The sequence below is a fragment of the Vespa velutina genome, chromosome 3 (genome assembly GCF_912470025.1).
Source record: "Vespa velutina chromosome 3, iVesVel2.1, whole genome shotgun sequence".
Classification (NCBI taxonomy): Eukaryota; Metazoa; Arthropoda; class Insecta; order Hymenoptera; family Vespidae; genus Vespa; species Vespa velutina.
Window position 1 is genome coordinate 9037867 of NC_062190.1, and position 21778 is coordinate 9059644.

A 21778-nucleotide genomic window follows, 5' to 3' on the forward strand; every position below is an offset into this window, starting at 1 on the left:
AAAAAAACTGCTACTGAAATAAATTTTGTATTAATACTTTATATTTTAATATCAATTTTTACATTTATGTATTACAATATTACAATTATAAATACATGACAATGTTTATCACAAGTATATATCATAAGAATCAAATACACTTAGTTCATGCTTATATTTTTTCAAAACAAATTCTTATAACTCAATAAATAAAATAAAAATAATACATAAAGCAATTTATCCTAATTAATTACCTAACTACATTATTAATCCTATTTGTGATTTAATGATGCATTTGTTTTTTTAATAATCTGAGAGACTGTACAATAAACCCACATTAATACAAGAAAGTCATTTTCATTGCAATATATATAAAAATAAATGTATTACTTGAAAATTGCACGTTTCAATATTTTATAATAAAATTATCACCAATATAATCAATTTTTTATTTTCGTAATTATATTTATACTTTTATGATTAATTAGTATTTTGTAATTGAAAATCTTAGAGGATAATTTCATCAATTTTTTTGTTTTAAGTTTATTAATTGTATAATACTCATTCTTGTACTCTTTTAAATGTACAAAATACAATCAAAACTCTATTGGAAACAAAGTTGCATAGTAATACTGTAGATAGTTTAAGTATTTTCTTCAGTCTTGTGTTTTTTGTAATTTTGTTACAAACGACCTAAAAACAAAGACGCAAAAAATATCAAAAGTTAATATATTTTATACATTTAAATATAATTTTAAGAATAACTCAAGTATCATTTATTTCATTTACTTACTCAATTATATTCGGTAGTATTTTATATCGACAAATATATTTATGTCCAAGTTCATATAATGCATCTATTCTAACCATTTCAATTAAATTTGTTTCATTTTTATGATAATTCAATCCTGCTTGATACAACTAAAATATATATCATAAAAAGATATATTGTTTATTTTTTAAATACTTCTAATAGACATATCATTTCAGGTATAATATTTAAACATACTTTTTCACCCAAATATAATGGTATAATGTTATCATCTTCAGCATGTAATATCATAACAGGACAAGTAACATTTTTAATGTGTTTGTCAGATTCAAATCGTAAACCATTATGATAGAAAGGTTCTACAATTAGCCAATTGAACCATGGTAAGTGTTTAAATATCTGTATTAAAACGAATAAGACATCAGAAATTAAGAAAGAGGAGCACATTTTTAAAAATATAAAAATAAAAAACCTGTGCAAATGGATGCTCGCTTATTTCATCAATAATATTATTGAAAGGTGATTCGAGTATCAAACCCGTAGGTATTATACCTTTAGCACCTAATAATGCTAATGCATGCGTGGACACTCTATCCTCAAAGAATTCGTATTAAAATTACATTTTGTAATATTATATATATATATATATATATATATATATATATATATATATATATATATATATATATGTATATAATATTAAATACAAAAATATATATGTAATATTGTATACAAGAATATTAAACACATATGAATGATTGTCTAGAAGAAAGATATATATCAAGATTTCATAAAATTTACAGAAAAACAAAAACAATTTTCGTTGTTTATTATAATAATTAAATAAGTGACTTCTACAATATGTGCCTTTTTCTACACTCTCACTCATATCTTATTATATTTAATATGTATCTATAAATACATCGAACGATATTTGAACTCTTACCCAGTACCCAAAGAATGTCCCCAAACAAAAACAGGTGCAGTGCCATTAACTTTACCCATTACCCATTCAATAATATATTTACTATCATTGACAATACCTGTTTCTGAGAGGTCTGCTTTGTCGCTATCTCCATAACCTAAATATCATATTTAAAATTATACTCTGTCAAACAAATTAGAGAATGAATGTGAATGATCTTTATACATACTTCTATAATCAAAGCACACAATATGATAATCCAAATTTTGGAAAAGTTTATAAAGTTCTAATCTGTGGCTACTTGCTCTATTTCCACTATTTCCATGCATATATACAAAAACTGGTTTACTACTGTTATGTAAAGAAGTTTCAAAAGCTTCATTCGTTGGAACAAATGAATCATTTATTAAAGATTGCGGTAATATATGCCTGAAAACAGATAGACAATAATGTAAAAAATATATATATATATATATATATATATATATATATATATATATGTATAATACCAATTAAATTTTATAGTTATATTTCTCGTATTATTTACCATACTCCTAATTTTACGTGTTCATTGGTATGCAAGTAAAAATTTCTAACTCCTTTCAAGCCAAGAATCTCTGGTTTCGAAAAATCAGTGTTAAGTGGCCAATATACTAAAAAAATAAAATTTATTATTTTGTTTGAAGAATTAGTAGATTTGTTGTTACATATGTTGGTACTAATGCACAAAAGGTGAATATTTACCAAAATTTAAAAAAAGGATTTTTTTTTGTACTGTATAAGAATAATGAAATATAATAGGTAAAATTCCAAATAAAATAAGATAAGTTAGAATTGATACTTTCATGATCCACAATAAACATCTGAAATATATATAGATAGTATTAAAATTACAATTTATATATTATATCTCACAATAAAAAGAAGAATAGTTAAAAAAGCGATAGTAACATCTATTTATAGAATATACTTATATGCTATACTCCAAGTGTAATTAATATGTTGGGAAAGCATTAAATTAATGTTATTTGGATTATTTGGTCATTTAATTTGCTTATGATGTTAAATAAGAGAAAGTATATAATTAGATATACCAATAATTAACCACAGAAGTTTGATTGATTCAACAAAGTAACTTACATTCCTGTGTACCAAATATCAAGGATGACGAATGGTATCACTGCTGCTAAGAGTAGGTAACTTGATCGCATGTTTGTTAGTAGCTACCAAAGCTTAAGGATTCCTGTCACAAGTCCTTTTATGATGTAAAATACTTTCAGTTAGCAAAATTTATTACAGGAAGTTATTTGGAATTTTATGTTCTTAATATTCTATAATTGATGTTTCAAGTATATATGCATGTATTTGATAGATGCATATCATTATTTATAAAAAAAATCTAGAGATAATTTATCCAAATGAAATGAGTCATAAATATATGTATAAATAGTAAAAGTAATTACATAATCATTCTATTTTATAATTTTATAATCTTCTTTAAATAACTTTATCCGAAAAACTTTGTGTAATAAAACATTGTATAATCACGTGCAATTTGCATTAATGCAAATTTAAAGATATTAATATAATTAATTATAATAATAATGAAGAGTACTGTATTTTTTTTTCTTTTTTTTTTTTCTGTTATTTATAAGTATGTAAACTTACTTTTGCATTAGAAGCCTGTCTTTGTTGAATAATGGTTGAATCCGTTCGTATACTTATAAGTTAATATATTAATGGTAAATATATACAAAAAAATATTTATATCTCTTAATCCTATTAATTCTTTAAGTCTTTGTTATCATGCAGGCACAACAAAAGAAATTGTTACCTTTTTATTAAGCGTTTTTTTGGCAACCAATATAACATATTAAGTGAATATAAGAAATATTGATAAATCGGCACAATTATCAATATTATTATAATACGTATAATTATACTTCAACTATGATTGTAATAAACTATTATAAAATATCATTAAAAGGAAGCAAACTCATTCTTTTTTCTGTGTTAACAATAGTTAACTATAATATTGATTAATAAATGATTAATCTTTTCAACATTTAAATTCAATGTTTAATTAAAACATTGGATTAAAATTCTTTTTTATTTTTTCTAATATTCACAAATTATATTATAAAGAGAAAATAATTATCACAAATGAGCAATTATAAATCACTATTAAATTGACCTTTCCAAAGGAGCTTAGAAGATATACTGAAAGGATCAAAGAAAGCAGACAATAAATTAAATAGTGCTTACTTCAGAACTATAGAACGGTATGACGTATTCCTAAATAATCGACGGAAATTACGTTTTATGGTTTTTCCACGAATTGTTATTATGTTCTTCTTTTTTCTTTTTATGTCTTTTCTAAGTCTAATTTTAATGTAATATTTATTAAGTAGAAATATGTAATGTACTAATTATAAACAATCAAAAATTTCGAATAATTAGATTTGATTTTCGACAAAACAATTTGTTGAAAATTAGATCACATTTAAACAGATCATTAAAATCTGTTTGTCAGTGACAACTCTTTATATGCATTGTATTTTATGCAATTCACTTTTTCAATGTTTTTGATACACGCTCCTCTATCGTTGTTTGAATTAAATACTTTACGATCGATTATATTCGTTTAAATATTGAGTTTATATCTCTATATTTTTATTATTTATGGTAGCCATATACACAGAAAGGTTACGACTAATCGCGTTACTTGATTGGCCGCTGTAACACTGACTGTAACGGTAACGGTCGAAAAATTCAACATGTTGGAATTTTACTGCTACAGTTCTTACGTACAGCCAATCAGATTGCAAGGTTATTGATGCCATACATTCGGCGCGAAAAACGAAGCACTGACAAAATATTGAATGCATAAATTTGTACTCATCCAAAGATAATATAATGCAAAATTTATTTATTCCATAACAATTGACAAATTTACTTTAAAAATTTACAAAGTATTTTTTAAATATTTAAGATAATTCACTTCTATAACTTATATAACAATAAACGAAGTCAAACGGGTGTAGTAACGTTGCCATAGCAACGCTACGTTACGGAATATTATGTGCATGGATTCCTACGATACGTTTACGGTTATTCTTACGGAAAGTCTATGTGGTCAATCTAAATCTTTTAATGTTCGAACATTATATTTACTTCATAAAAATTAAATAAAAAGTTTAATGCTATATTAGAATAGTCGTGAGTACATATTTTTTAAATATATAAGCTAGAGAATAAATGAAAAGATAAAATAATTTTGATTCCTCCACAGTATAATAATTTATCAATATTAATTGCAGATGAGTCGCAAAGAAGCTTTATCGCAATTTATTCAACAAATTCATGGCAGACCTGTAGTTGTTAAATTAAATAGTGGCGTTGATTACAGAGGTATATATGTTTTTTTTATTTAATTATTATATTTCGAAATTTTATAACCAAAATTTTAATGTACTAATCATTGTAAATGTTCATAGGTGTATTAGCTTGTCTCGATGGCTATATGAATATAGCATTAGAACAAACAGAGGAATATGTTAATGGACAATTAAAAGATAAATATGGTGATGCTTTTATACGTGGTAATAATGTATTATATATCAGTACACAAAAACGTAGAACATAGCTATGAAATAAAGCAATTTATTTCATAATTATACTTTTTTATAATGAACACAAATGAAATCTTTTTTTATGTTAGCATTAGATAAGTGATAACATGAATATATGATATTAGTTTCTTTTATGTAATAAAGTTAACGAATAAATTCTTAAGGGATATCATAAATGTTAATTAATTATTCGTATAAAACATATATATATATATTTTGTAATACAAGTTTTTTCAATTTTTTTATATTTTTAACGATAGTATATGAATCTATAGTTTTATCAATCTCAAAGTTTATAATATTATGGATTGTTTGAATTTCTTCATTTTGATATTTCCATTTCAATATCCTCTCCAATTTCCTTTTTCTTCTCGTTTTCTTTCATAGCTTTTAATCTAGCGAGTCTTCGTTCAATAGCCATCTGTCTATTTCTTTCAATTCTTTCCTTTATTTCATCACTTAATTCTGAAGTATTAGTTTGCGAGCTGGTTGTTTCTATGACTTTATCAGTTTGAGTAGAACATTGTTCAAATGCATTTACAAATAACATATTAGCACGATCATTTGTAGATATATCATTTTTGTTAAGATTGGGTTGTACCAACGCTTCCTTTTGTTTTTCAATTTGTTCGGCAATCAGTAAATCAAATGCATCGACAGTAGAATTACTTTCTATTGGTTCATCATCACTTACATTATTCTGTGAAATTTCACCATCATCAAATGATATCATATCATTTCTATATTTTGTTACAAATACTGACAGGTCTTTTTTAGAACCAAGCTTCTCTGTTTTTTCTAAAAAGTCATCAAAATCCAACTTTGGGAACAATCTATGCGCCCAATGTTCTAATCTTTTCATAACACGGTCCAAATCTTTTTTTTCATATCCTTTCCCATGAAATTTAAATCCTTCAAAATGTTTCTCAATGGTATGTATACCTTTGGGACCCTTCAAACGTTCTGTATTAAGTTTAGGCATAGGATTACGTGTGACATGCTTCTCTGACTTCGAAGGATTTTTTGGGACATTCTCTTTTTGTTCTTCTTCATCAATATCGTTTAAATTTTCACCATCTTCGTTCGCATCTTCTTTTTCATACTCTGCCAATATTTCATCCTCGTGGTCAGAAAAATTCGACAATGCAGTCATATTGACAAATCTTTATGAGTAAAAAGTATATAGAGATAATGGAATAAAGTAGTTAAATACACGTAATATTGTGTTATATGTTTGTGAACATCAAAACTATTCAGAGAACTGGATTAGCTATGTCTGTCTTTTGAAAAATCTTAACCTAAAAATCGCTATCATCGTTATCTTCAGAAGTAGATGTTTCTTTTTCCATAAAACTATCGAACTCTCCGTTAGATTTATTCATTCTTTTTAACAAAGACACTAACAATCTTTTGTTGAGATGATCCGTTTGCGTAATTTCTCTTACTACTTGTTGATAATTTCCATTCGAGGGACGCTCGGTTTGTAATTTCTGCAATGCATCTCCATTTGGTTCTATTGGCGTACCTGGCATTTTTATTTCGACTTTGATATATCACTCTGATATATCATAAAATATATATAATTGAATGAAAAATATCAAAATATGTTAGATCAAAAAAGATATGCAACAAGAATATTTCTCTTTGATTATTGCAATTCACGTTTGCACATGCGCCAATGATTTTTCTGTGAACGTTTTCTGAATACGAACGATGAAACGGATTAACTTAAAAATAATATTTTTATGTGTCCCAATATCTACATTTCTTAAACATTATGAAAGATGAAAATATCTCTTAGCGGAAATAAATAAAAAATAATACGTATAATATATTTTATACCTTTAAAAGAGATTAGAGACATGTATTTATCGTTAAGAATAATTTTTTTGATAACATTTTGATATACTTTTTCATATCGTAATTGAAAAATTTTCTTATTAAAATTTCTTCTTGGTTAAAATTTATTTACGATTTAATTTTTTGCAGAAATTTCAACAATTCGAAAATGAAACGGATCTTTAATGGCATAGAATTAAATCAAATGAGTTACGTCTCGAAATTGATTTCCTACACATGTATGTATATATATATATATATATATACATACATAATGGATATAAGCAAAGAGAAGTTCGTCATTGGTAACATTCTGGATGCTAGGAAGTACACGTATTTGATTCTTAATCACGTGGTATTCTCTATAATATCATTATTTATTCGTACGTGGCATTTGTGACGTGATTATCAGATTTATATTTTGTTTAATATTATTAGAATCTGTTTTAATTCTATAAAACATATAACGAGCTTCCTCGAGGAAAAAAAAAAAAAAAATTTTTTGTTACTACTTCTGCGATTTTGCGGGATCTTTGGAATAACTAAAGAGGATAAGCAGGTTGGTCCGTCTTCAACGAATACAATATATTTGAATATTCAAATTGTATTTGGTTTTTAACCACGTGGTCTTCTCTATGATATCACTATTTATTTGTGCGTGGCATTTGTGGTGTGAAAGTCAGATTTATATTTTGCATATTATTATCAGAATATTTTCGATCCTGTAAACATATGAGTTTCTTCGGGGGGAAAAAAAGAAATTAATCTTTTGTTACTATTTTCTACGATTTTTTGGAATCTTTGGAATAACTAAAGAGGAAAAACAGGTTGGTCCCTCTTCAACGAATAAAATGTATTTGAATATTCAAATTATTGCTTTGATCGTCTTTGAAAAAAGTACATACAATTTCGATTATTTCAACAAATTTTTTAAACGGATTTATTCATTTATTAATTTCTTAAAATGTCTCTTAACATTGTCGATCGATGTTAGGTTAAGTTTTATACGATCAATTTCGTTTAAATTTGTTTTAATACGTACATGTGTATAAATATCATATCGTTAGATGACTTCTGTATTTTAATTTTTTTTCTTTTCTTTTCTTTTGTTCCTGTTCTCTCTCTCTCTCTCTCTCTCTCTCTCTCTCTCTCTCTCTCTCTCTCTCCTTTTTTAATTGTTTCCATATGAAACAATTTAACATATATACATATATAAATATATATACATATACAAATATGCATATATAAATATTTATATAGGTGATTAAATTCTTTCCGGTAATATTTCAAATTTTTTTTAGTTTTTTTTCCTTTTTCGATTTTTTTCGATCGTCGATTTAAAGAAATGTCAATGAAATACCGATTTCAAAAATCTGTTATCGATAACTTTTATAAATAAAAATCTATATACGAAATCTTAAAAAAAAAAAAAAAAAAAAAAAAAAAAAAAAAAAAAAAAAAAAAAAAAAAAGTAAGTGCAAATTCCCGTGTGTTATTCTAGTTTTATATTTGTACTTTTTGTTAATTGAAATTAATCTCTGTTTATTGAATTTTCTTTTTTATCTGTATATTTTTCAACGTATGCAGATAAAAAAAAGAAAAAAAAAACAACAAAAATAAAGTTGTTTAGTCTACATAATAAATTATTTTTCTTTTGTACCGAATATATTTGTTTCGAAGCACGAATTCATTCGTCATATCTATATAGATTTTATATTAATTAATAACATTAAAATATTTATTAACATAGATGTGATTAGTCATTTAGTATACATATTGATTTACTTACATTTTCATGATATTAAATCTCAATGAAACAGTCACACTAATATCAATATCATAAATAATTTATAAGTATAATGTAATAAGTTTGATATTTATATAGAAATGATCAATTTCTTATCGATCGTTCTTTGTACTTTTACAAGTTAAGAAGTAAAAGTTTATTTATTTTATACTGCTAAGAAACGAATTTATCAATCGATGTATTTCTTTTATTTTAATTCATTCGTATAAATAATCCATATGTATTTAATAATATATTTTTAAAATGATCTACTTCTTTTTTATTTCTTTTTTTTTTATTGATGACAAGAAAATATTTATATGCAAATCCTTGTTAACAATTTTCTTTATATATTTCATAAATAATTAACTTTATGACATAGCAAAATATACGCATACGCATACAACATGTGTATATAATATATGCTTGTATAGATATATGCATGCCTACATTACGAGTCAATGAAAACGTAACCTTCTTATCTCTAGTTTGAGATCAAACATATATTTCTTTTAATATTTCTTATCATTTTGTTGACTTGACGTTCTCGTATTTTTATAGTAATTCTAACCTAAAATTATTTCTTTTTTCTTTTATTCACTTTTTTTATTTTATTTTTATTTTTATTTTTTTTTATGATTTTTATAAAATATATCATATTAACAAGTTTAATTTATATTTATGATAATGAATTCATTTATATTTTTTACTAAAAAGAAAAAGAGAAGAAGAAGCAAAAAAAAAAGTAAAAGATATATCTAAAAAAAAAAGTATGTAAATGTATTTATCAATCCCTTGGAAAATAACGTCATTTACTTGTAAATTTTTTAATCATGTACGTATAATGTTTTAATTTTATTTTAACTTCTTTTATATCGACGATAGTGACCCTTTTATATGAATAATTAATAATATCGTAACGAATGATAAATATATATATATATTACGTACTATTAGGTCTAGATCGTTAAATTTATATTCGCTGTATTTTTAACACAATATAAAACAAAAAAAGAAGAAAGAGAAAAAAGAATATTGAGATGATTGTTTTATACAAATATCGGAGAGAAACAAAAAACAAAAAGATACATTGGAGAATATCTTGATGAAAAAAATTTATTGAACGAAAAATAAATTATCAAGCAGGGGAAAGGGGAAGGAAAAAACGATATTTTACTAATTGTATATTAATAAAATGATGTTTTATTTAATATCATTCGTTCTACGAATTTTTTTTATTTTTATGATCTTATCGTGGAATTTTCCATTCGAATGGAACAATATTTCCTCGTCAAGTAATTTTTCTAACAGTATTCCATAATATATTTGATGAAAAGTACATTAAAATTTATAGATTTCGCATTATAATGTCACGAAATTGAATGATAATAAAAATCATTAAATTTATGGTAATGAAAAATAAAGATGTGCGATGTATCGTTCGGTAAAATTACTTTTATAAAAAAAGAAAGAAAGAAATCAAACAAAAGTATATTATATTTAAATACATACATACGAATGTATGTCTGATTAAAAAAAAAAAAATTATTTAACATTTATTAAATTAATCTATTAAAAAATATTAAACGAGAGACACAAATTAGAGGAGAGATCAACGTTTCGTGTCATAGATTATTTATTCGATTGAAATCGATTGAACTCGAGTAAGTTAAATTACTTTAACTTTCTCTTTAATGTTTTTCCAATCTATAGATAAAATAATATATTCTATACATTTATAAATAGCATAAACTTTCATTGTGGTTGTCAATGAATTATAGGAATAACAAGAAAATAGATCGTGAAAGTAGAATTATTCTTTTAAGAAATTCATCGAATTAATTTTATACTCATTCAAACAGGCATAATTTGATTATGTCGTAAAAATTGAGCAATTAAAAACGTACGTACGCTATTCTTAGTGCTAAAAGGATACTTTATTCCAGATAAAACGTAATATTTGATACTATATCATTATAGTCATATATATATATATATATGACAAATATCATTTTATAATATAATTTTTTTTTTATAATATTATATGGAACTAATCTAATCAAAATTATAAATCAATTAAATTATAAATTTATTAATGACATGATAAATTATAGCGAATATATGCGATAATGACCAAATATAGTTATTATCTTTGCATTAAAACGGTTAAATTTTGACTCGTATTATCATTATTTCATTATTTTCTTTTTCTTTTTTATTATTAAATTATACATATATATATAATGACATCTCAAAATGTTTTGCTTAAAATGAACGTTCAATATTTTATTATAAAAATATTAATTTATGTTAAATGTAAATGTTAATTTGAAACAAACGACAATTATTATTGTTCGATATATTTAATACGATTTTTGTATACGGTCTTTTTGAAAAATATTTTGTTTATCATTAAGTTCTAAACTTGATCGTTTTGTTTTACTGTTTCTTTTTCACTTGGATTATCTATAGAAATTAACTATGAGCAATTATTGGCTCACAGATTTACTTGACTAATATTGTAAAGGCTTTCACACATGCATTAATATGAGATTATGGATTATGTAATACGTTAGCTCTGAGAAAGGAAAACCATTGATTAAAATCGAATATTGATTTCTCGTTATATTTATTCGATTGTGATTATGACTGCGCAACAATCATAAATCGTAACGATAAAAGTTTTTTGATTCTAAAGATTTACGTATTATTTCTTATGTTTAAAGCGTTAAAGTAAAAAAAGATGAAGTAAAAAAAAGATTCTCTTCCTCCATCCTTAATGATATTTTCGTGACTTATCGACTACGGGATTTCTTTTTTTTTAATCATGGAATGAAATATTTTTAATAGATTTAAATAATAAGGAAGCAGGTTGATATTATAAGAGTGAATATCGAGTGACTTATAGCAAGAAAGTTGTTTACTACAAGAATGTAAGAAAACACATGCGAATGTATGCACATTATGAACTTTGAACGTTATAAATTATTACTTATTTTTGGATTATATAATAGCCCCTCATTTTCTGTGTTTTTTCCCTTCTTTTTTTTGTCATCTAATGCAAAATAATTATTCAGTTTCAACTTTTTAATGTTTACATAATACTTTAACGTTTTTCAATGATGCGAAAAAAAATATTTCATACTATACAATGACAAATTATATAAGTTATTATTAACATACAATTTTATTGATGTAGTTGGCTTTCATTATTTTCTTTGTTTTTTTCTTTTTAGTCTAAAAACATTTTCAATTCAAATTCATTAGAGAATAGAATGCACGAAGTATATTTGAATTTAGCGCCCAAAGATGGTCTGATGTTTTGTTATTGATTTCTATAAGTTCAACAGTTCTCGGTGGAATTTAACAAGCGACTCGTGGGCGTAAACGACAAAAATCATGGTTATTCTACTCTGCAAAGGTATAAAATACGTTTGAAAATTTTATTTAAATTTTATAATTAATGGCATTTTAATTTTCTAATGAGAGAGATAATTATTTATTTTTTAATTGCGGTTTTTATTTTTCTGAAGCAAACAAGAAAATTATTCATGTCAATATTCACATTCGACGATGAGATATTTGCGTTAAAAAACAAATAATTTTTATCTATTATAATATTAATTGTTCATTGATTATATTGATTAATTGATCATATTGATTAATTTTTTTTCAAGAAAGATTGTATAATTTGCTTATCGATACGGGTTAATCATTAGTAAACTTAGATATATTTTTGATCTGACAGATCAATCAATGTGGTTTACAATACCTAGCTATTGTTTAAAATAAATTCTCTTTAAATTATTCATAATTATGTTAATCAATCGATTGTTAGATTTTCTTTTTATAAATTAGACGTTCTTTTTACAAATATAAGTTAAATATCGACAAGTGTATGTGTGTATGTATTTATACCTGTATATATATTTATTTTGATTTTGCATTGGAGATGTTTCTCTTGAGATTAATATTCTTTAGATACGATAATTAATGAGAACTTTTTATCATCATCATTATCATCATTCACGTATTAAATATGATTAAAAAAACATTTTTTTTCGATTGTTAGATATTAATAGAGAAAGGTGTCGTCAGATGTAGAGTGGGAGAAGAAAAAATTAAAAGTGGTGGGGATAAGAAATTTAAAAGGTGGATTATCTTGTGCGCCACATGTCATTATTACATTTGTTCCGTTCGTCGGTGATCACGATTTTGATAAAAACTGAATTATTGTATTGTATGATTCACATATAATACGTCATAAATTAAACAAATAAAACTAATACTCCATCAGTGTACTTTGCCCATACATCGGCTGATACGTTACGTATATCTATAGAGAAGAACAAATTTATTCTTATCATCTCATATATACACATCGTCTTTCGTATAATTCTTAATGATCGTGCGTGTTTTCTACACTCTTAAATTATTTTAATAACTACATTTTTATTTGTTCCACTTGAAAAATTAGTCGCGAATAATCAGTATATTAAAACATTAAATCGTTACATTATTACAGTAATTTTTGTTACGTCTTCTTCGTGACATAGATTGAAAAGAAGGTAAAGTCGATAAATCATAACAAGTTAAAAGAAATATAGATACATCCCAGGATATTTAAATATAATTTTATCTAATAGATAGTTATCGGATTGATAACGAATCTGTGATTAATGATTTTTTTTTGTATAATTTTTCTTTGTTTTATAATTTGTTTTTATTTTCCTGTTATTCTCAGATAAGTGGATAAATACGATTATTGAGAGATTCGTTGCATCACCATTAAACAGTGGAATACAGTGGTATACTAATGATTAAATGCCGACATTCTTTATAAATAAATTTGATTGATTATTACTTATTTTTATTTTTAATTCTATTGCAGAAAATATGACTGCTGTGCAGCCTGTTTCATCGAACAATATTCTCAATGGCTATACTAAGAATGAAAAGGTAATATTTATTAAAGCTTATTCATTTTATTTTATCTATATCTATCTTTTCATATTATAATTTTATCTATTACATCATTTACAATATTATTTATAATGCATCTAATAACATATTGAATGTATGTAATAACATATTTGTAATATTACGAACGAATTTTTAATTTTTTTTATATCATAGGTACTTAATGGATCTTGTATTCGATATGCGGTAGCTAGTAAAACAGGCCTCGATGGTAAATATATATTATTTGTAAAATTTAATCACAATAAGCCAATTCTTTTTTCTTAATTACAATTAGGCCCGGACCAAGTGTTAACGTCAGATGTAAATGTAACAACAGAAGCTAATGGTCGAATTAGAATACAATTGGATGAAGGTATTAATGCAACATTACCTGTTTCTATACCTGGTCTTTTATCGGGAATTGCTAAAAAGTTTCCAGATCAAATAGCTTTGGTATCACGACCAGGATTAGATGGTACAAATACAACATACACTTATAAGTTAGTATTTTTAAAGATATTATGAATCAAAAGCTTGAATGTTTTATATGCATGTTTTTTATGTACTTTATTTATTGTTGAAAAATTATTTATAGGCAATATGAGACTGAAGTAAAAACTGTAGCCAAAGCATTTTTAAAACTAGGTTTGGAAAGATATCATAGCGTCTGTATTCTAGGGTTTAATAGTCCACAATGGTTCATAACTGATATCGCTGCTATATATGCTGGGTAAGAATATAGGAATTGTTGTATAATATTATTGAAATGTCTCATAACATGCATAATTGTTTCAGAGGATTGGCTGCTGGAATTTACACGACAAATTCTGCAGAAGCGTGTCAATATAATGCACAACACAGTAAAGCAAATATAATAGTAGTTGAAGATTCTAAGCAATTAGAAAAAATATTAACAATTAAAAAAAATTTAGTCCATTTAAAAGCTATTATTCAATATGAAGGAATACCTAAGGAGAAAGATGTATTAAGTGTAAGAATATGTAACAATATAATATATATTAAATTATTCCAATCAAGGATTACTATGCATTTTTTATAATACATATTATTTTCAGTGGGATGAATTATTAGAAATTGGTAAAAAAGAATCTGATGATAAATTAGAAGCAGTTTTAAAAACCATTGGTGCTAACGAATGTTGTACATTAGTATACACTGTAAGTAAGATGATATATTTAAGATTTGATTAACAAAAACACTATCCAATTTTATTAACGAATATTCGTACTTTTTAGTCTGGCACAGTTGGTAATCCAAAAGCTGTTATGTTAAGTCATGATAATCTTGTACATGACTCAAGAGTCATTAGGAAATATATTGATTTTTTAGATATAAGTGAAGTTTGGGTCAGTTACTTACCACTGTCTCATGTTGCAGCACAGGTGAGATATAACTTTTATGTAATTAAATAATAATTACCAAATAAATCGATTAATTTTGATATTGATTTATAGATAGTTGACATATTTCTAACTATGTCTGTAGCAGCTACAGTATATTTCGCAGATAAGAATGCTCTTAAAGGAAGTTTGATAAACACCTTAGTAACAGCAAAGCCTACTGCTTTCTTAGGTGTACCAAGAGTATGGGAAAAAATTTATGAGAAAATGCAATTAGTAGCACGTAACAATGGACGTGTAAAAACTTGGATAGCAAGTTGGGCAAAATCCCAAGGTCTCATTTATAACATGAACAGAATGAATGGTATAGATTACAAACATTGGGGTTACATTATAGCTAAATGGCTTGTCTTCGATAAAGTAAAAACAACTTTAGGTTTAAACAGATGTAAAATATTTGTCACTGCAGCAGCACCTTTAAGCGTAGAAATTAAAAAATACTTTTTGAGTTTAGATATTCCTATAATGGAAGCATTTGGTATGTCCGAATGTAGTGGAGCACATAGTATAACTTCAAGGAATAATTACAGGTAAAAAAAAAAAAAAAAAAAAAAGGTTTACATGGTCTACATAAAAAATACATTTTTTTTTTATATTTAGATTAGGCAGCGTTGGTTCTGTTCTGCCTGGTTTTCGTACGAAATTAGATAATCCTAATGAAACTGGTGAAGGTGAAATTTGTATGTATGGTCGACATATTTTTATGGGATATTTGAATGAACCAGAAAAAACAAAAGAAGCCAAAAATGAAGAGGGATGGTTGCACAGTGGTGATCTTGGCAGATTAGATTCTAATGGCTTGTTATACATTACCGGTAATTATTATTATTTCTACTTTTTATTATATCTTATGGTATTATTTTAATTATATTTTCATCATTATTGCTCTTGTTTAGGCAGAATAAAAGAACTGATCATTACGGCAGGTGGAGAAAATATATCACCTCTCCACATAGAAGAATTAATCTTGTCCGAATTACCTGTTCTTAGTAATGCTTTGCTAATTGGGGATAAAAGAAAATACCTGACAGTTTTAATTACATTAAAGGTGAATAATGATTAATATGTTAAAAAACTTTTTTATATAATAGTTATTTCTATTATTATTATTATTATTATTATTATTATTATTATTATTATTATTTTCAAAAATATATTTTTTTTTAGGCTGAAATAAAAGAAGATACTGGTGATCCATTAGATACGTTAACTCCAAGTACACTAACATGGTTAAAATCTATAGGAAGTAATTCAAAAACGATAAGCGATATCGTGAATTCAAGAGATCCACTTGTAATGTTCACTAATATATTTGAAAAAATTATTATCTTCATAATTTGATATATTTTTATATTAATTGAAGATTATTTGTTTTTAGGTGCATAAGGAAATAGAAGAAGCTATTAAAAGAGCTAATACAAAAGCAATCAGTAATGCACAGAAAGTACAAAAATTTCGAATTTTACCGCATGATTTCTCAATTTCAACAGGAGAATTAGGTCCAACATTAAAACTGAAAAGAAATGTTGTTTGTAATAAGTATGCCAATCTGATTGAAGATATGTATCAATGAAAAATAATTGAAGGTACATTTACAGTCTAATTACGTATAATACATACTTCAGCGTTTTAAATATTTTTATTGGGATTAAAAGATTAGACTACATCGGTTGGATGGTTCAATATGTTGAATATCTGCAATATTATGGAATTGGATATATATATATATATATATATATATATATATATATATATATATGTGTGTGTATATATTAAAGTACTTATAGAGTTATCTTTCATATACAATGAACAAAAATACGTTTTACTTTCGCAGCAATCTAAAAGTTTAAAGTTTATTTTCTTTTTATATATATATAAAACACAAAGCAATTATCGAAAGATCTGATATTTTCTTTATTCTGAAAAATAATATTTTTGAGTAGATTTTTAATTATCCATTAAATTTTTATATTTATTGCTAGTAATTATTGAAAAATTTTATAATTCTAGTAGTTTATTGGGAACAATTATATTCACGGAAAAAAGAAAAAAGAAAAAGAAAAAGAAAAAATACCTATTACATATACACGAAACTATTTTTTAAAAAATTAATATCAAATGTTTTTATTATCAAATTATTTCATTTATGATTATGTGAAATAAGGATAAAATAATGGTCCTATTAAAAGTGCCTTTTCTCGCCATTAATGAATTCACACAATAATTGCATACATTTGTAAGGTTTTTTGTCTAAACTAGTGAAACTGTATTGATAGTATAAAAAGTGTTATTTTATAACGTATATATTATAGATAAAATATGAAAATTAATACAATCTCGTGATATTTGATATGATCAAAAATAAATTGTATACCAAAAAACAATGGGAACTGATATGTGATGTAAAATATAAAAAATTATTTGCATATAATGGATACAAATCAAAATATATTGATGTCTTATAATATTTCAGCGATAATATTAATTATTAATATAGCTAAATGTTTTCTTCAATAATTTCTTTATAATGAAAGAAGTTGTGGATATATATGTGTATGTGTATATATATATATATACATATATACATATATATATTATATATATATTTATATGGTAATAAAGTGATTTCTTTATAAATACGTTTTATTATTCTTAATATGTTGTTTCCCAAGAAAATAAATATTTAGTCCTTAATATAATTATATTTTCACAGCCTGCTTATTAAAATAGAATCATTTATAATCTTAAATCTTTAATGAGATTACAATGATATTTTTTAATATGGGTAGTAAAAAACACAACTCGTTATTTTAATTGCAATATATTACTAATATAGTTTACAATAATCAAAGCAGAGTAGCTTCATTTAAGATCATCGTATTTTGCACACAGATTTTTAGGACAACCTGAATTCTTATAAGAAAATACTCTTACTGAGTGCATCACAGCAACTTTAAAAATGCAGATCTGTATTATTTATATAATCTTTTACCCTGAATCTCTATTGCGTATAGAGCATTGGATTTATTTCATTCGCTATTAATCGTTCGTACATTACTACCTTTAATATGCACGTATCTTCGCAGTTCTTTATCTGTATTCTCTTATTTTATAAAATATAATATGGAAATTAAAAATTATAAAGTTTAATTTTTTACTGATATAACTCAAAAAAATATTTTCAATAATAAAATAAACAATTTACTGTAATTTAAATTTGTTGTTAAATAATAAACATAAAAATCAATTTTTAAAACATATAGATTTTTGATTGGATCAAATATTTTCTAACCATATAATTATAAGCCCGATAAAATTATTGCATGTATGGCTCTTATACTACTTATTGTATTAAAACATTAAAAAAATTTTTTTAGACATTTTTAGAATAATTTTTCGCAATAATTATGATAAATGGTTAAACTATTGAATAATACAATAATGTGTTACTAAAAAAATTGAATATAAAGAATAAGAGTTCTCTCTAAAGAAGTATGGCTATACTTAATTAATTTATGTTTCAAATTTGTATACTCGTACCACATTTGGACAATGGTTTGTTTAACAACTATTACTATTAAATATAGCGAATGTGTGGATAGTTTTAAGATGTTGATGATGTATTAAATTTTTGTTGAATAATAGAAGTTTTACGTTGTGGCACAGATTCTGGTGTAGGAATAGCATCACCTGTTGGTAAAATGCCAGCAGGTTTTGGCTTAGCTGCCGATTTTTGTTTTGCCATTTGATAATCTCCAGAATCAAAATATTTTTGCTGCAATTATGAATATTGTATTTGTATTTATATTTTCGTTTTTACTTGTACCGATATTAAAAAGATATAAAAAAAAAATTTACTACAATCTGAATCAAATAAAAAGATCTTTATGTAATATTTATTATTGATATAACATTACACATTATATTATACAATATTCTATATTTACTTACACCTTTGGCTAATCTTTTTTGTAAAAATGCCGAATGGCCACTAATCGGACGTCCAATCGCATTTGGAAATTTAGCTTTTAGTTTAGCTTCCTCTAATTTTTCAATATCATTTGATGACAACTAAAACAACGCAATATTCCAGACATTTCTATAAAATATTTCTAAAAGCTAAATAAAGTTATGTGGTTAACAAGAGTTAGATTTATATATATATATATATATATATATATATATATATATATATATATATAATTCGAATACTGACATCGTTAAAAAAAATGTAGTTTTCCATTTTATATTACGAGTTTGTTATAGTAAATATATATTAGCCAAATATAAAAAAATATAATAACACTAAAGATAAGAGACGATTACTATAAGATGGCGGTAAAATTAACCGGTGATTTTCAATGTGTTAAATAATTCTTACCTCGGCAGTTGGTTCGTTTGTCTGATCGTCGCTCATTGTTGGCGACTTTATTATACTCCACGATAAACTTAATATTTTCAAGATACACTAGTCACTTTTTATGCTCTAGCTATTAAGAACATATGAAAAACAAAACTGTTGTGGTTGTAAACAATGACAGTGTGATCTCTTATTTAAAATCCTATAAAAAATTATTGATATATATAATTATTCACTTTACTGATGCGTTTTCTATCCGAAAACAATTAACTGTCAACGAGAAGTGCTTGAAAAACAGTAATTCCGTCACATGAAGAGTCATATGTCTGACCGTTACCAAAAATCAATCTTAAGGATACTTTTCATGATATACGTAAAATATAACATTAAAGCGTTTCGATTTGTGTGTGATTGGTTAATTTCGATTATAGACGCTATTCTTAAAGATCCGCCATGTTGGAATAGATATACAGAGTGGGCTTAAAGTTTTTAGATAGGTTAAAAGTTCCTATGTGATTTTAAAAATCAAATGTTCTTTTTTTCTTATTGATTTGACTGTTAGATCTGTTTGTTTCTACGAACATAAGAATTTCTTTATAATTTGAAAACAAAATTAGCTTAAAAAATTATGAAAAAAATAATTGATCTATAAACCATGTTAAAACTTTTAGTTCAGCTAGGAACCTTTAGCCTACCCTATAGATTTGTTAATATCCAATCAGAGTTGCTTAACGTAGATCAATATTTTTTTTTTCTACTTGAATCGTATTATTCAATAACATTCTTCTTTCTTTGGAGATCAATAAAAAAAAACTGTTGTTTATATTTGTTACAAAACATTTATAATTAACGTATTTTCAATAATTGTATATAATTCATTTGTATTATCTTCAAAATCAATTTGTATGAAAACTTTTGTGATATTTTAGGTTTTATATCGAATCATATCAGAAAAAAATATATATAATTTGACGATTCTTTGAAAACGACATGGATTTTAAAAAGGTAAAATTAATCTTGAAATTATTTTCCAAATTCTTTTTTATTTTTTAAATGAAATTCGTGTACCGTTTTACATTTTTAATTTTATGACAGGTACCATCAGTTAAGAATGATTATATTAATGTGAAAACAGAATATGATAGATTGCGTCCAGAGAATAATGTACTGGATGCATTGCGAAAAGGATTAGAGGAATGTAAGAAAGAAAATCTATCATGCGAAAAAGATCTAATGGAATTCTATAAATTACGATTAGATTCACAAATTACAAATAAAAAATTGATTGAGGAATTAGATAAAGTTTCTTTGATCATGAAATCAGAAGAGTTGTCTTCTTTTGACGAAACAACATTGAATATTGCTAAACGAAGAAAAAATATAGCTGATATGGAATACAATCTTTCTTTAAGGGAAATAAATATGGAATTAAACCTTGTAAATATGAAACTCGAATCTCTTAAAAACAAAGTTTATCAGATGCAAAAATCAATAAATTCAGCTAATGGTTTTGTACACAAAACAGAGAAAGATATAGATGATTCCTGTTCTCAAGATGTCATGAGAATGAAATTACAAGAATATTGTCAGGCCCTCGACAAGTTAGAAAGCGAATTAGAGAGCTTAAAAGTCACAGATTTACAATCACATTTGATATCAGAAAAATATAAACAATATCTAGAGATGCTAGAAGAAAAGGTCAAAGTAGATAAATTTTTAGATAAATATCATGATCTACCACCAAATATATTGCAAGCTAAAGTAATTCTTGAAAAGAAACAAAGAGACTATGATCAACTTGAGAATACATTTTTACTATATAATAAAAAATTTTAACAATATATATCATATGTGTGATTTATAATATTATATGTATATATATATATATATATATCTATTTTGTCATAAAGTTATAAATATATAATTTGTAATCGTCTATTGTTTTTATATTGATAGTTTTAGATTTAATCAATAAAAATATATAAAAATAAATAAAAACAAAGTACGTGTGCATTCTAATTTATATTTATGCCTTTAAGAGAATTTTTGAAATTAATTAATAGATGGCGCTTCGATCGTTATGGATTTTGATCATATGTGTT

The 21778-nt window shown here is 24.7% G+C and overlaps 7 protein-coding genes across 22 annotated transcripts; 3 read left to right on the forward strand and 4 right to left on the reverse strand.

Moving 5' to 3' along the window:
- Window positions 1–19: 19 nt before the first annotated feature.
- LOC124947806 (lysophosphatidylserine lipase ABHD12) lies at window positions 20–4268 on the reverse strand. Of its 8 annotated transcripts, none has more exons than XM_047490461.1 (11): window positions 3942–4268; window positions 3345–3396; window positions 2817–2919; window positions 2421–2539; window positions 2224–2329; window positions 1906–2105; window positions 1698–1833; window positions 1224–1341; window positions 989–1150; window positions 773–900; window positions 20–672 (listed from the first exon to the last, which is right to left on the reverse strand). In XM_047490461.1, exons 3-11 carry the CDS (start codon window positions 2885–2887, stop codon window positions 636–638), a joined length of 1077 nt encoding a protein of 358 aa, XP_047346417.1. In that variant the 5' UTR covers window positions 2888–2919; window positions 3345–3396; window positions 3942–4268; the 3' UTR covers window positions 20–635. The 8 variants fall into 8 exon arrangements, with proteins under 8 accessions (XP_047346417.1, XP_047346415.1, XP_047346416.1 ...); XM_047490459.1 differs by having other exon boundaries at window positions 2817–2931; window positions 3942–4267; XM_047490460.1 differs by lacking the exon at window positions 3942–4268 and adding an exon at window positions 3511–3864.
- Window positions 4269–4737: 469 nt separating this feature from the next.
- On the forward strand, window positions 4738–5484 carry LOC124947814 (U6 snRNA-associated Sm-like protein LSm6). The gene is made up of 3 exons (XM_047490473.1): window positions 4738–4895; window positions 4997–5087; window positions 5174–5484. Exons 2-3 carry the CDS (start codon window positions 4997–4999, stop codon window positions 5320–5322), a joined length of 240 nt encoding a protein of 79 aa, XP_047346429.1. The 5' UTR covers window positions 4738–4895; the 3' UTR covers window positions 5323–5484.
- LOC124947809 (protein TIPIN homolog) lies at window positions 5265–6489 on the reverse strand. The gene has a single exon (XM_047490468.1). It carries the CDS (start codon window positions 6459–6461, stop codon window positions 5631–5633), a length of 831 nt encoding a protein of 276 aa, XP_047346424.1. The 5' UTR covers window positions 6462–6489; the 3' UTR covers window positions 5265–5630.
- LOC124947815 lies at window positions 6382–7118 on the reverse strand. The gene has a single exon (XM_047490474.1). The coding sequence runs from the start codon at window positions 6838–6840 to the stop codon at window positions 6607–6609; it is 234 nt and encodes a 77-aa protein (XP_047346430.1). The 5' UTR covers window positions 6841–7118; the 3' UTR covers window positions 6382–6606.
- A 329-nt stretch (window positions 7119–7447) lies between these two features.
- LOC124947797 (long-chain-fatty-acid--CoA ligase ACSBG2) lies at window positions 7448–17666 on the forward strand. Of its 9 annotated transcripts, none has more exons than XM_047490438.1 (15): window positions 7448–7706; window positions 12170–12354; window positions 13825–13892; window positions 14070–14124; window positions 14191–14395; window positions 14491–14625; window positions 14691–14886; window positions 14972–15073; window positions 15152–15298; window positions 15371–15846; window positions 15917–16131; window positions 16213–16364; window positions 16484–16609; window positions 16695–16902; window positions 17327–17666. In XM_047490438.1, the coding sequence occupies exons 2-14, from the start codon at window positions 12333–12335 to the stop codon at window positions 16887–16889; spliced, it is 2094 nt and encodes a 697-aa protein (XP_047346394.1). In that variant the 5' UTR covers window positions 7448–7706; window positions 12170–12332; the 3' UTR covers window positions 16890–16902; window positions 17327–17666. The 9 variants fall into 9 exon arrangements, with proteins under 9 accessions (XP_047346394.1, XP_047346397.1, XP_047346392.1 ...); XM_047490441.1 differs by adding an exon at window positions 13678–13741 and having other exon boundaries at window positions 7449–7706; window positions 16695–17666; XM_047490436.1 differs by having other exon boundaries at window positions 7449–7706; window positions 16695–17666.
- Window positions 17667–18121: 455 nt separating this feature from the next.
- Window positions 18122–20048, reverse strand: LOC124947813 (alpha-endosulfine). Its single transcript, XM_047490472.1, has 3 exons — window positions 19698–20048; window positions 19268–19387; window positions 18122–19091 (listed from the first exon to the last, which is right to left on the reverse strand). The coding sequence occupies exons 1-3, from the start codon at window positions 19731–19733 to the stop codon at window positions 18921–18923; spliced, it is 327 nt and encodes a 108-aa protein (XP_047346428.1). The 5' UTR covers window positions 19734–20048; the 3' UTR covers window positions 18122–18920.
- A 370-nt stretch (window positions 20049–20418) lies between these two features.
- Window positions 20419–21612, forward strand: LOC124947810. The gene is made up of 2 exons (XM_047490469.1): window positions 20419–20681; window positions 20772–21612. Exons 1-2 carry the CDS (start codon window positions 20667–20669, stop codon window positions 21510–21512), a joined length of 756 nt encoding a protein of 251 aa, XP_047346425.1. The 5' UTR covers window positions 20419–20666; the 3' UTR covers window positions 21513–21612.
- The last annotated feature ends 166 nt before the right edge of the window (window positions 21613–21778 follow it).